The 15,672-nt window shown below is 38.5% G+C and overlaps 1 protein-coding gene across 5 annotated transcripts in view; it reads right to left on the reverse strand.

The window, feature by feature from the left end:
* Nucleotides 1–8,032: 8,032 nt before the first annotated feature.
* Nucleotides 8,033–15,672, reverse strand: part of LOC128689820 (kinetochore protein Spc25) — an 80,548-nt gene continuing 72,908 nt past the window's right edge. For all 5 annotated transcript variants that reach the window (XM_070087673.1, XM_070087669.1, XM_070087672.1 and 2 more), the window contains exons 5-6: nt 13,869–13,973; nt 8,033–8,645 (exon numbers count right to left, since the gene is read on the reverse strand). In XM_070087673.1, coding sequence (XP_069943774.1) covers nt 8,454–8,645; nt 13,869–13,973 — 297 coding nt within the window. In that variant the 3' untranslated portion in view covers nt 8,033–8,453. The remainder of the gene's footprint in view (nt 8,646–13,868; nt 13,974–15,672) is intronic.

The raw sequence follows: 15,672 nt of genomic DNA on the forward strand, positions 1-15,672 counted from the left end.
AGGCCTACTTATACTGGGAAATAATCTCTCTCTCTCCTACATACTCTAACTTCAGCCTCACTATCCTCATAAAAACTCTTCACTGCTTTCAGTAACCTACCTCCTACACCATACACCTGCAACATCTGCCACATTGCCCCCCTATCCACCCTGTCATACGCCTTTTCCAAATCCATAAATGCCACAAAAACCTCTTTAGACTTATCTAAATACTGTTCACTTATATGTTTCACTGTAAACACCTGGTCCACACACCCCCTACCTTTCCTAAAGCCTCCTTGTTCATCTGCTATCCTACTCTCCGTCTTACTCTTAATTCTTTCAATAATAACTCTACCATACACTTTACCAGGTATACTCAACAGACTTATCCCCCTATAATTTTTGTGCACTCTTTTGTCCCCTTTGCCTTTATACAAAGGAACTATGCATGCTCTCTGCCAATCCCTAGGTACCTTACCCTCTTCCATACATTTATTAAATAATTGCACCAACCACTCCAAAACTATATCCCCACCTGCTTTCAACATTTCTATCTTTATCCCATCAATCCCGGCTGCCTTACCCCCTTTCATTTTACCTATTGCCTCATAAGCTTCCCCCACACTCACAACTGGCTCTTCCTCACTCCTACAAGATGTTATTCCTCCTTGCCCTGTACACGAAATCACAGCTTCCCTATCTTCATCAACATTTAACAATTCCTCAAAATATTCCCTCCATCTTCCCAATACCTCTAACTCTCCATTTAATAACTCTCCTCTCCTATTTTTAACTGACAAATCCATTTGCTCTCTAGGCTTCCTTAACTTGTTAATATCACTCCAAAGCTTTTTCTTATTTTCAACAAAATTTGTTGATAACATCTCACCCACTCTCTCATTTGCTCTCTTTTTACATTGCTTCACCACTCTCTTAACCTCTCTCTTTTTCTCCATATACTCTTCCCTCCTTGCATCACTTCTACTTTGTAAAAACTTCTCATATGCTAACTTTTTCTCCCTTACTACTCTCTTTACATCATCATTCCACCAATCGCTCCTCTTCCCTCCTGCACCCACTTTCCTGTAACCACAAACTTCTGCTGAACACTCAAACACTACATTTTTAAACCTACCCCATACCTCTTCGACCCCATTGCCTATGCTCTCATTAGCCCATTTATCCTCCAATAGCTGTTTATATCTTACCCTAACTGCCTCCTCTTTTAGTTTATAAAACCTTCACCTCTCTCTTCCCTGATGCTTCTATTCTCCTTGTATCCCATCTACCTTTTACTCTCAGTGTAGCTACAACTAAAAAGTGATCTGATATATCTGTGGCCCCTCTATAAACATGTACATCCTGAAGTCTACTCAACAGTCTTTTATCTACCAATACATAATCCAACAAACTACTGTCATTTCGCCCTACATCATATCTTGTATACTTATTTATCCTCTTTTTTCTTAAAATATGTATTACCTATAACTAAACCCCTTTCTATACAAAGTTCAATCAAAGGGCTCCCATTATCATTTACACCTGGCACCCCAAACTTGCCTACCACACCCTCTCTAAAAGTTTGTCCTACTTTAGCATTCAGGTCCCCTACCACAATTACTCTCTCACTTGGTTCAAAAGTTCCTATACATTCACTTAACATCTCCCAAAATCTCTCTCTCTCTCCTCTACATTCCTCTCTTCTCCAGGTGCATACACGCTTATTATGACCCACTTTTCGCATCCAACCTTTACTTTAATCCACATAATTCTTGAATTTACACATTCATATTCTCTTTTCTCTTTCTATAACTGATCCTTCAACATTACTGCTACCCCTTCCTTAGCTCTAACTCTCTCAGATACTCCAGATTTAATCCCATTTATTTCCCCCCACTGAAACTCCCCTACCCCCTTCAGCTTTGTTTCACTTAGGGCCAGGACATCCAACTTCTTTTCATTCATAACATCAGCAATCATCTGTTTCTTATCATCCGCACTACATCCACGCACATTCAAGCATCCCAGTTTTATAAAGTTTTTCTTCTTCTCTTTTTTAGTAAATGTCTACAGGAGAAGTGGTTACTAGCCCATCGCTCCCGGCATTTTAGTCGCCTCATACGACACGCATGGCTTACGGAGGAAAGATTCTTTTCCACTTCCCCATGGACAATAGAAGAAATAAAGAAGAACAAGAGCTATGTAGAAAAAGGAGAAAAACCTAGATGTATGTATATATATATGCATGTGCGTGTCTGTGAAGTGTGACCAAAGTGTAAGTAGGAGTAGCAAGATATCCCTGTTATCTAGCGTGTTTATGAGACATTGGATTATATTTACATATAATCCAATGGGGAAAATAGGTTCGGGTCATGACCAAATTGAGTTACTACCAGAGTTTTGGAACGAATCATGGTCATGACCAGAGGTTCCACTGTACTGTATTTGTACAGTAGAGTACAGTATAGTAATTTTACATTTACAGTAATTGTATTGTTTTGTGGAGAGACGAAATGTAAACTACTGTGATTGATAGTGGTGACTGAATGACTTTTATTCTGAGTCAGAGGAACTGTAAAGTTCTATTAGTGAAAGGGCAGATGGTTGAGAAGACATAATGGTTGACAAAACATAATGGTTGATAACACATAGAAGGTTGAGAAGACATAAATGTCTGATTAGTCTTAGATGTCAGGTTATATTTTTTTTGTTCTCCAATGTTTGTAGGCCTCTGGTGTGTCTTTCCAATCTTCATCCCCCTTAATAACTACCAGTACTTCTTATATATACCTTGTATATACAGCCTCTAGCTAGTTTCTCCACTCATTATTCTCTGAATAATATTTATGCTGCACACACTAACCTAGGAATGCATTCCCACTATCTCTAGCCTCCTCCACACTGCAAAATTGAAAATATCATGTCTCACACCACTGCAAAAATACTAAGAAGCAAGTAAATACCAAAAGAAACCAGTCTCTTTAGTATTATACAGATGAGATTGAAGGACCTTTTCACTCTCTATTTTTTATTTATTTATTATCACACTGGCCGATTCCCACCAAGGCAGGGTGGCCCGAAAAAGAAAAACTTTCACCATCATTCACTCCATCACTGTCTTGCCAGAAGGGTGCTTTACACTACAGTTTTTAAACTGCAACATTAACACCCCTCCTTCAGAGTGCAGGCACTGTACTTCCCATCTCCAGGACTCAAGTCCGGCCTGCCGGTTTCCCTGAACCCCTTCATAAATGTTACTTTGCTCACACTCCAACAGCACGTCAAGTATTAAAAACCATTTGTCTCCATTCACTCCTATCAAATACGCTCACGCATGCCTGCTGGAAGTCCAAGCCCCTCGCACACAAAACCTCCTTTACCCCCTCTCTCCAACCTTTCCTAGGCCGACCCCTACCCTGCCTTCCTTCCACTACAGACTGATACACTCTTGAAGTCATTCTGTTTCGCTCCATTCTCTCTACATGTCCGAACCACCTCAACAACCCTTCCTCAGCCCTCTGGACAACAGTTTTGGTAATCCCGCACCTCCTCCTAACTTCCAAACTACGAATTCTCTGCATTATATTCACACCACACATTGCCCTCAGATATGACATCTCCACTGCTTCTAGCCTTCTCCTCGCTGCAACATTCATCACCCATGCTTCACACCCATATAAGAGCGTTGGTAAAACTATACTCTCATACATTCCCCTCTTTGCCTCCAAGGACAAAGTTCTTTGTCTCCACAGACTCCTAAGTGCACCACTCACTCTTTTCCCCTCATCAATTCTATGATTCACCTCATCTTTCATAGACCCATCCGCTGACACGTCCACTCCCAAATATCTGAATACATTCACCTCCTCCATACTCTCTCCCTCCAATCTGATATTCAATCTTTCATCACCTAATCTTTTTGTTATCCTCATAACCTTACTCTTTCCTGTATTCACCTTTAATTTTCTTCTTTTGCACACCCTACCAAATTCATCCACCAATCTCTGCAACTTCTCTTCAGAATCTCCCAAGAGCACAGTGTCATCAGCAAAGAGCAGCTGTGACAACTCCCACTTTGTGTGTGATTCTTTATCTTTTAACTCCACGCCTCTTGCCAAGACCCTCGCATTTACTTCTCTTACAACCCCATCTATAAATATATTAAACAACCACGGTGACATCACACATCCTTGTCTAAGGCCTACTTTTACTGGGAAATAATTTCCCTCTTTCCTACATACTCTAACTTGAGCCTCACTATCCTCGTAAAAACTCTTCACTGCTTTCAGTAACCTGCCTCCTACACCATACACTTGCAACATCTGCCACATTGTCCCCCTATCCACCCTGTCATACGCCTTTTCCAAATCCATAAATGCCACAAAGACCTCTTTAGCCTTATCTAAATACTGTTCACTTATATGTTTCACTGTAAACACCTGGTCCACACACCCCCTACCTTTCCTAAAGCCTCCTTGTTCATCTGCTATACTATTCTCCGTCTTACTCTTAATTCTTTCAATAATAACTCTACCATACACTCTCTATCAGATCATTAAACATTAATCTGAATAAATCAACTTTGCTCATGGGTGCACTACCAACCTTGCCAAAAGCTTTCACATTACTCAAATATATATAATTATAATCACGGGGAGCGCTAAATCCGTAAGATTATACAGTGCATGTGCAGAAATGGAAGATATTCAAGCACAGTTCAGGGAACTGGAGCACATATCCAATCCCTTAGATCAAGAGCCCCTCACCAGCATCAAGGAACCTCCCTTGAGGGGCACATTACTCAAGCCATGACGATTATTACAGAACTGCCAAAGCCCATCATCACTTGTCTGAAAGTCTATGCTCATATGCATAGACTTTCATTATGTAAATGGTGTGTTCAGAAAAATGCTGAACACACCATTTACATAATGATTTTTGAGCCTCTTCCTCATGGGCTTTTTTCGTTTTTCTTAATGCTTTTTTGATCCAACTGTTGAATCTATGGCTGGCATCTACAGTAAACTTTAGAGCATAGTCTGTAGGTTAGTTCTTGTTTCTACTAATACATGTACAGTAGGGCCTCGCTTGACGGCGTTTCGCTTTAAGACGTTCCACTAATACGGTCATTTCAAATTATGACCAAAACTCGCTATACGGCTCCCCCCACCTGACTTTCTAACACGGTCACCGTGCCCCACCCGGTTTGTTTACATTCTCCGTGAGATCCGTAAACACTAAGTCTCTCCATTATGTCTGGAAACTCCAAAATTTCAAGTGCTTTTTAAAGTTATTTCATATTTTATATATACTCTGATAATTATACTTATGTATACCTGTACCTAAATAAACTTACATACTGTGCTGGCATGCAGGTACACATTAAAATCAGTGTCTTATGTCTCGAGACGTCATATTAGTAATGATGATAATCACCGAGTCTCATTTAAATGTCGTATATTACGTTAATATACACATTTTCATTAATTCATCCATGATATTTTTTCAAAATTATATAATAAACACGATGCATAACATATAAATATGATAAATACAGTAGAATAAATAAACATAAATGTGAGATGTGGTAGCAGATGACTTGCACAAGTGACGCCATATTAGAAATGATAATAATAATAATAATAATAACCGAGTCTCATTAAATGTCGTATATTATGTTAATATACACATTTTCATTAATCCATCTATGATATTTTTTTGAAAATTATATAATAAACACAATACATAACATATATAGATGATAAATACGCCCCACGATAGAATAAATAAACATAAATATGAGGTGTCGTAGCCAGATAACTTGTACAAGTGACGGCAAGAATAACATTTTCTCTAATCTAGCATAAGAGAAAATGGGGTAACTGTAGAAAATTATTCCTTTCGTATGTAAGTTTATGCAGGTATACACAAATACAGTTACATAGATTATCGTACATAACAGCATATGTGTAGAGAACCTAGGATAACCCAAAAAAGTCAGAGTGACTTATTTCCATTGCCTTCACTCAGAGCGTCATTTCTTCTAAAAATGGTGTTACATGAGAATGGGAGCGGTGTTCTTTATTTATTCTACCGTATCAATGTAGAGACAACTTGTACACAATGTAACCTGTACACAAACCAGACATGTACACTTTGTTTGTTTACTCAACTTGTGTTCGCCTGGTTTGTTTACATAACTCTGCGCCTGTCCTCCCTCATGTACTCATTCTCTCTCTCTCATTTATTCATTTTATCTCGTTTACTCACTCCTGACCCTACATTAAGACTACAAATATTTTAAGGTAAGTAATGAGTGAACTGTATATACATTTTATCGCTCTGGGATGCTTAAATATCATAGAATAGTATGTGTGGGTGGGGTGGCCTGGTATGGTAGCCTGGCTGACTACCATACATACCACACTTGATTTCTTACAATAAATACTACTTGTCTCAACCTAGATTAAGACTATAAATATTTTAAGGTAAGTAATGAGTGTACTATATGTGTATTGTACTTTTTTATTGTTTTTTGATTCCTAGTTCTATTGCTAACTTAATATATTTTAGTGTAAACTTGTTATCTAGTATGTGTATGCATTTATAAGGGGAAAAAAAGGGTGTTCCACTTTACGGCGATTTCCGCTTTACGGCGGTAGCCTGGAAACTAACCTGCCGTGTAAGTGGGGCCCTACTGTATCAATATTCTTTAACACCACATTCCTCACATACCTACGTCACTGAGAAACCAGATTCAACGTTACTTATTAGTTCAAGTGTCTGCTTAACACAGATTCACATATTTCCACTTGGAACTAACACTAGCTTTAGAAGACAATGTTAAATGAACTTTACTTAATATGTTAATTGTCACATAAAACACTAAGTTCAGGGAAAATTGCAACTGAATGACAAGTGTATCTGTGAGGAAGCACAGACAGTAAACCGACATTGGCAGCCTGTGGCTCAGGAAATGTTGAAAACAGACAGGTCCTGGATCTGGATGCTCTGGCCCATACAAGACAAGAGCATCACCAAATTAGGTCCAATGATTCAGAGGACTACCAGACGCTATTGCTACAGACAAAATTCAGTATCTACAGACTTTTTCCAATTTTGCCTGATGATAGTTGTCCAGCCAATTTTTTTTTGTCTTTAGTTTCTAAAAACAGTTAAATGAAGGTCCATTAATTGGGTTTTACTACATACAAAAAAGGAGTGATATACTTATCAGAATATATACAAAAATCACTGTTGATAAGGGAAATACCTAATTGTTCAGGTCTTTTCATTGGCCACACTTAAGTTAGGAAAACATAAGTGTGTCTTGAAGACAGGCAGCATGGAATTACAGTCTTCTTCTTCTTTCAACACACCGGCCATATCCCACCGAGGCGGGGTGGCCCAAAAGGAAAAACAAAAGTTTCTCCTTTCAAATTTAGTAATATATACAGGAGAAGGGGTTACTAGCCCCTTGCTCCCGGCATTTCAGTCGCCTCTTACGACATGCATGGCTTACGGAGGAAGAATTCTGTTCCACTTCCCCATGGAGATAAGAGGAAAGAGACAAGAACAAGAACTAGAAAGAAAATAGAAGAAAACCCAGAGGGGTATGCATATATATTTATGCTTGTACATGTATGTGTAGTGTGACCTAAGTGTAAGTAGAATTAGCAAGACGTACCTGAAATCTTGCATGTTTATGAGACAGAAAAAAGGACACCAGCAATCCTACCATCATGTAAAACAATTACAGGCTTTCGTTTTACACTTACTTGGCAGGATGGTAGTACCTCCCTGGGTGGTTGCTGTCCACCAACCTACTACCTATAGGAATTACAGTCACAGAACAGCGCTGTACATGTATAGCCCTTGTGGTTTAGTGCTTCTTTTTGATTATAATAATAATAATAATACAGTCACAGAAAATAAATTAACAGTAAATATGTATGGAACACTGAGTTGCTTTGTGAATATCCAGTGTTGTTTTCCTGTTAGTAAAAATACACAATAAATATAGAACCAATATATAAGCGGATTACTGAAATTTCTCTTAAGTATCTTCTTTATTTCATAAAGTATAAAACTTTGTCATTATATAACAAAAAAGGGAAAGTAAAAAGTCATAAAACTCTTAAACTATTAATGCTCTGAAGTAAAACTTATGACAGCATATTTAAGAAAAACATAATAATGTATTCATATACTATAATGACTGATTATTTTATTACAGCATTCATGAAAAAAAGTCAAATTATATGATTATAAAATAATCATTTATTTTAATTTTATTTTTTACCAGTGTACAGGTTCCAGCAATTACAATTCCTGAATACTTTGATAACACAAAACATGTCCTCACATACTGATGAATAGCTACAGGAGAAAAATGTAATTAGGAAAGAACCATAAGAAATCATACTTTACACAAAATGACGTTTAACTAAAAGTATAATGAAATGTCTCGACTAGCAGTGATGCATTTTCTGGAAGAGTTTACGAATATGTACAATGCAGCCTGAGAAGTTGTTTGTTGAATTGAGTCTGTCCTCCAGCTCTTGTAGGTTGGAAATTTCTGGTACTGAGCGAAGAAGATGGTACTTTTCCTCATCAAGCGTCAGTTCTAGCATGTATTCTTCATTGGGCTGGGCTCGATTTATCTGCAAAATTATAAAAATTTAATTTCCACATACAGTGAATCCCCGGATTACATAATTAATCTGTTCCAGAGTGACTTATCCCGAATCTCACTTCTATGTACTGACTTAATTTTCCCCATAGGAAATAATGGAAATCCAATTAATCCATTTCAGACACCCAAAAGCATTAAAAAAAATGTTTTCTACATGAAATATACATTTACTTACACAGAAAACAATTATACATGAAGAATAAAACAATAATAATGTCACACTTACCTTTATTGAAGACATGGTGATGTATGGAAGATGGGAGGAGGGGAGACGATGGAGGAGTTTACAAATGTTTGGAAGGGGAATCCCCTTCCATAAAGACTTTAGGTACCAAGTCCTTATCCTGGGTTACTTCCCTTCTTTGTTTTTTAATGCCACTAGGACCAGCTTGAGAGTCACTGGACCCCTGTCGCTCAAAAAAGTGTTCCAGAGAGGTCTGTTTCTGGCGTATGTTAGGAATTGTGCTGGGTGAAAGGACAAGATAGTCCTTCAATATGACACTAATATCAGCTCTACGGCTTATTTATCTAGCATAATTCATCTAATATGACATAATAAACAATATTTAAAATGTAGAAACATGATGTATACTCTATAATGAATAAAATATGGCATTAACCCTTTCAGGGTTTCCGACATACTAGTATGGCTTACGCACCAGGGTTATTGACATACTAGTACGCCTAAATTCTAGCGCCTTCAAATCTAGCAAGAGAAAGCTGGTAGGCCTACATATGAAAGAATGGGTCTATGTGGTCATTGAGCGCAGTATAAAAAAAAAATCCTGCAGCACACAGTGCGTAATGGGAAAAAAAAAAACTTTGGCTGTGTTTTTAGTTTAACCCTTTCAGGGTCCAAGGCCCAAATCTGGAGTCACGCACCAGTGTCCAAGAATTTTAAAAAAAAAAATTTGTTATTTTTTCTTGTGAAATCGTGGAGAATCTTTTTGTGAAGGTAATAAAACAAAAAGTACGAAATTTGGTGGAAAATTGACGAAATTATGCTCTCGCGAATTTTGATGTGTCAGCGATATTTACGAATCGGCGATTTTGCCGACTTTGACTCCCATTTTAGGCCAATTACATTATTCCAATCAACCAAATTCTTAGCTATTTCACTAGTATTACTTCTATTCTATCGATTGAGCACAAGAAATCGTCAAGTCAACTGTTTCAACTACAAAATAAAGTGATCGGAAATTGTTAATTTGGCCAATTTAACACAAAGTTCAAAATATTCCAATTTCAAAATAGGGTCCAGAATGAACAATGTAGGCATTCCTGGCACTAAACTAACATTTCCTCTGTTCATTAGTTATGTTTTGAGGCTTTACAAATAAATTCCATTTTGATTTTTTATTCACATAATGAATTTTTATTCACACCAAAAAATAGAAGATTTACTGTTATGCAATACTGTAATAATTGTATAAATATCATCACCATATTTGTGAATGTATATTAGACCCACCAGCTGACGTGTATTAGACGTGTGAGGTCGTTTGTTTACTCTTGAATATCGGCAAAAATTTAACACTTCCGCAACTTTGAGCTCAGTTTCAAGCCATTTCCAATGCTAAAACCAATCAAAATCATCTCTATTTCTGTAATATGTCTTCCATTCTATCAAATGAGACCAAGAAATCGCAAATACAACTATAAAAAACACACGAAAAAACACTGCAAAGTTGCTGTTTTAATCGAAAAATCATGATTTCATTTTTTTTCTCTCATTATACACAGTGTGCTGCAGGATCTGTTTTATGTGGTGCACACATACCACATAGATGTATTCTCTCATATCTAGGCCCAAATGTACCACTCACAGTTTATCAGAGTGAGCTGAGCTCATGGCGTAGATCTACGGTTTGGACCCTGAACGTAAAGCCATAGATCTACGGGACGGACCCTGAAAGGGTTAAAACAGGGACTTTGCACTGTATTTTCGTATGGTATTTATGGTTGTATTCTAGTTTTCCTGGTCTCATTTTATAGAATGGAAGACATATTACAGAAATTGGGATGATTTTGATTGGTTTCACAATGAAAAGTACCTTGAAATTGAGCTCAAAGTAGCAGAAATGTTCGATTTTTGCCAAAGTTCAAAAGTAAACAAATCATGCCAAGCGTCCAATACACATCAACTTGTGAGTCTAATATTCTTTCACAAGTGCACTGATATTATTTATACCATTTCTACACTAATGCAGTAGCCTGCATAACAGTAAATCTTCTATTTTTGAGAGAATAAAAATTCAAAGTGGAAAGGTAAAGAAATGTAAGAGGGGACTGGGGACGTGACTAATGAACAGAGGAAATGTTATTTTTAGTGCCAGGAATGTCTGTCTTGTTTACTCTGGACCCTATTTTGAAATTGGCATCTTTTGAAATATGTGTGTGAAATTGGCAAAATTGCTAATTTCTGACCACTTTACTGGATAGTTGAAATTGGTAAATGGATGGTTTCTTGTACTCATTCGATAGAAAAAATGAAGTTCTAGCGAAATATCTATGATTTTTGTTGACTAGTACAGTGGAATTGGCCGAAAATGGGGCTCAAAGTGGGCGAAATCACCGATGCGTAAACATCGTGTTTGTTGTTGGGTGTATAAGGGCCACTGAAGGCCTTCCCCTGTACTATCACTTCCCGGATAGTATCTACTACCTCACTGTCTCATGTTTCTCACACAGTTGATGTTCGATTTAAATTTGTGTAATCCTTCCAGAAATTGCCTTATTTTTATTTTTCATTTTATTGACACATCGGCCGATTCCTACCAAGGCAGGGTGGCCCAAAAAAGAAAAACTTTCATCATCATTCACTCCATCACTGTCTTGGTAGAGGGGTGCTTTACACTACATTTTATAAAACTGCAACATTAATACCCCTCCTTCAGAGTGCAGACACTGTACTTCCCATCTCCAGGACTCAAGTCCGACCTGCCGGTTTCCCTGAATCCCTTAATAAATGTTACTTTGCTCACACTCTAACAGCACATCAAGTATTAAAAACCATTTGTCTCCATTCACTCCTATCAAATATGCTCACGCATGCTTGCTGGAAGTCCAAGCCCCTCGCACACAAAACCTCCTTTACCCCCTCCCTCCTACCTTTCCAAGACCGACCCCTACCCTGCCTTCCCTCCACTACAGATATATACATTCTCGAAGAAATTCTGTTTTGTTCCATTCTCTCTACATGTCCAAACCATCTCGACAACCTTTCCTCAGCCCTTTGGACAACAGTTCTGGCAATCCCGCACCTCCTCCTAACTTCCAAACTATGAATTCTCTGCATTATATTCACACTACACATTGCCCTCAGACGTGACATCTCCACTGCCTCCAGCCTTCTCCTCCTCGTTGCAACATTCATCACCCATGCTTCACATCCATATAAGAGCATTAGTATAACTATACTCTCATACATTCCCCTCTTTGCTTCTAAGGACAAAGTTCTTTGTCTCCACAGACTCCTGAGTGCACCACTCACCCTTTCCCCTCATCAGTTTTATGATTCACCTCATCTTTCATAGACCCATCTGCTGACATGTCCACTCCTAAATATATGAATACATTCACCTCCTCCATACTCTCTCCCTCCAATCTGATATCCAATCTTTCATTACCTAATCTTTTTATCCTCATAACCTTACTTTCCTACATTCACTTTTAATTTTCTTCTTTTACATACCATACCAAATTCATCCACCAACCTCTGCAACTTCTCTTCAGAATCTCCCAAAAGCACAGTGTCATCAGCAACAAGTAACTGTGACAATTCTCACTTTGTGTTTGATTCTTTAGCTTTTAACTACAAACCTCTTGCCAAGACCCCCGCATTCACTTCTCTTACAACCCCATCTATAAATATAGTGAACAACCACGGTGACATCACACATCCTTGTCTAAGGCCTACTTTTACTGGGAAATAATCTCCCTCTTTCCTACATACTCTAACCTGAGCCTCACTATCCTCGTGAAAACTCTTCCCTGCTTTCAGTAACCTACCTGCTATTACCATACACTTGCAACATCTGCCACATTGCCCCCTATCCACCCTGTCATACGCTTTTTCCAAATCCATAAATGCCACAAAAACCTCTCGAGCCTTATCTAAAATACTGTTCACCTACATTCACAAACATTCACGATTTTTCAACATTCGCAAGGTTCTTGATCCCCTAACCCTCGCGAATGTGGAGGGAGACCTGTACTGTACATTGTTTATTCTGGACCCTATTTTTAAATTGGCAATTTTTTAATATTGTGTAAAATTGGCCAAATTACTGATTTCTGATCACTTTATTGGGAAGTTAAAACAGGTATATGGGCAGTTTCTTCTACTCAATCAACAGAATAGAAGGAATACTAATGAAATAGCCGAGTTTGGTCGATTGAAACAATGGAATTGGCAGTAAATAGGGCTCAGTCACCAATGCATATATATTTGCTAACTTTGTGAGAACATAATTTCACAAGTTTTTCTCAAATTTCATTACTTTCAGAAAAAGATTCTCTATCATTTCATAAGAAAAAATTTTTTTTTTTTTTAAATTCTTCGACCCTGAGAGTAAGTTTGAGATCAGGGGTTTAAGCTGTTTAACCCCTTAAAGGGGTTAAACAGCAATCTGGACACATAAAGCATATGGATGTTTGAAAAATATTCTAATATTGGTACATACCATACTACTATTGATTAATATAAAATTCTAAGAAAAATGGCAAACAAAACCCCAATACTGTCTCGGGAGCCACACACAGTAGCTTCGGGAGCCCCAGTTTGCCCACTGTTAGTCTAGATAAAAGTGTTCAACATTGCAGTCTTGATGAATCTGAAGCAAAGGCAGGAAGATGGTCACTTACATAGGTGTCAGAAGAGGTGCAGCAGTTGAAGTCATTATCATCACAAATGGTACCACTGCTGCACCTTGCTGACACCTATTTAAGTGATCATCGTCTTGCCTATGCTTCAGATTCATCATGACTACAGTGGTGAACACCTTCTAAGCTATGGTACTGATTACACAATTTTCTAATGTCTTAAGTTTCATCACCTCAAATATGCTCTATATTGAAATGATAAAGTCACTGGTTGGTGAAATGTTCCCAAAATATAGGTGATGCACATGTGTCTCTTTCCTGAGAGAACATGAAGAGAAGTGACATGCAGTTGATACAGGTCACTTACCTGAGTAAAAATGAAGAGGAGAGTGTTGCGGTTGGTACACTTCACATTTAACCCCAAATGGGTGGAGAACATCATCACACCACGTTCTATGTTGCTCACACAATCCTGCAACAAACACACACATACAGTGTGAAACCTTCCAGCAAAATATTTAAGTCTGTCCTCAGCAAACACCTTCACAGCAGACCAACTTTAACAATTACAGGTACACCTGTACAGTGGAACCTCAGTACTGGAACAGCTCCCTACTCGAACAAAGCTCGGCACTCGACCAAACAAACAAGACCTGCTAGAACTTCATTGAAAACTATTTCGTGTTTCTTGACATTTTTTTATATTATTTGTATAAATAAGTCACCTTGGAGCCTACGAAGATTAGTGATAACAGCCAACCAAAAAGAAAATTGGTTGGGAAAGAGTCATTCGATACCTGAACAGATCGGCACTCAAACAGCCTTCTAGAATTAAGTAAGTTTGAGTACTGAAGTTCCACTGTACTAACTGCTACTACTATAAGCAGAAGGCAGTAATAACAATTACTCTTTTCCCATTAAAAATCAAACAGAGATTAAATAGCCCATGGCTAACCGGTGGCATCCTCAGGCCCATTAATAAAAAGCATAGCTATGAGAGGCAGTACAGGCTAGAATTTAACCCTTTTGAGGCCAGTCCTATTGTATCAAAGCTTTGAAGACAGTGGTCAGTGCGCACAGTATATAAAAAATTCTGCAGCACACGGTGCATGAAAAAAAAAAACTGCGACTGTGTTTTTTATTTAACCCAATGAGGGTCCAAGCTGGAGATCTACGTCATGAGCTCAGCTCACTCAGATAAGCTGTGAGCAGTAAATTTGGGCCTAGATATGAGAGAATGCATCTTTGTGGTAAGTGTGCACCATATAAAACAAATCCTGCAGCACGCAGTGCATAATGAGACAAAAATATTGAGACCGTGTGTTTGAATTAAAACATCGACTTTGCGGTGTATTTTTGTATGGTTTTTACGGTTGTATTTGCAGTTTCTTGGTCTCATTTGATAGAATGAAAGATATATTGCAGAAATAGAGATGATTTTGATTGATTTTAGTATTGAAAATAGCTTGAAATTGAGCTCAAAGTAGCAAAAATGTTCGATTTTTGCCTATGTTCAAGAGTAAACAAGTGACGTCACGCGTCCAATACATGTCAACTGGTGGACCTAATGCAGACAGCCTGTGCTGTCTGCATAGACAGCCTGTGCCGTCTGCATAGACAGCCTGTGCTGTCTGCATAGACAGCCTATGCTGTCTCCCAGCTGAGTTCATATTTCGCACCATGCTCGTGCTGCCACCTGTAGGCCTCTCAGTGGGCATGCCACTTGAAATGGCATCACCCTGCCTCTCTTTCACTTGGTGCCAATCCTTCACACGGTCAACAAGGCTGACTCCTCTCTCCCTCACTGGGCATGGCCCCTCCAGGCCATGGGCACAAACACACTGCCTGTGTGCCCACTATCTCACAAATAAAGTAAGAAGCCTCAGAAGCCTTATCATTACTCCCCGCTACCAAGAAAGACCCCAATAAACTCTTAAACACTGGTGACAGTGGTGCCTTGCAGCAAGTGTGTTTGCCCGGAGAGAGGAAGGAAGAGGGATGAAGTCGTCTTCACTTCATCACCCCAAACAAGAAGCATCCGTCTCTCAACAAGTTATCCTGATGTCGTGTCAGCATGTTTCAGCATCCTGACACAGGTACACACAGAATCTAGCCATAATTTGTCGAATTTCTTCAAGAAATTAAGTCTGCTGACATCACCTTTCTGCCTG

This window comes from Cherax quadricarinatus, chromosome 22 (assembly GCF_038502225.1).
Source record: "Cherax quadricarinatus isolate ZL_2023a chromosome 22, ASM3850222v1, whole genome shotgun sequence".
Classification (NCBI taxonomy): Eukaryota; Metazoa; Arthropoda; class Malacostraca; order Decapoda; family Parastacidae; genus Cherax; species Cherax quadricarinatus.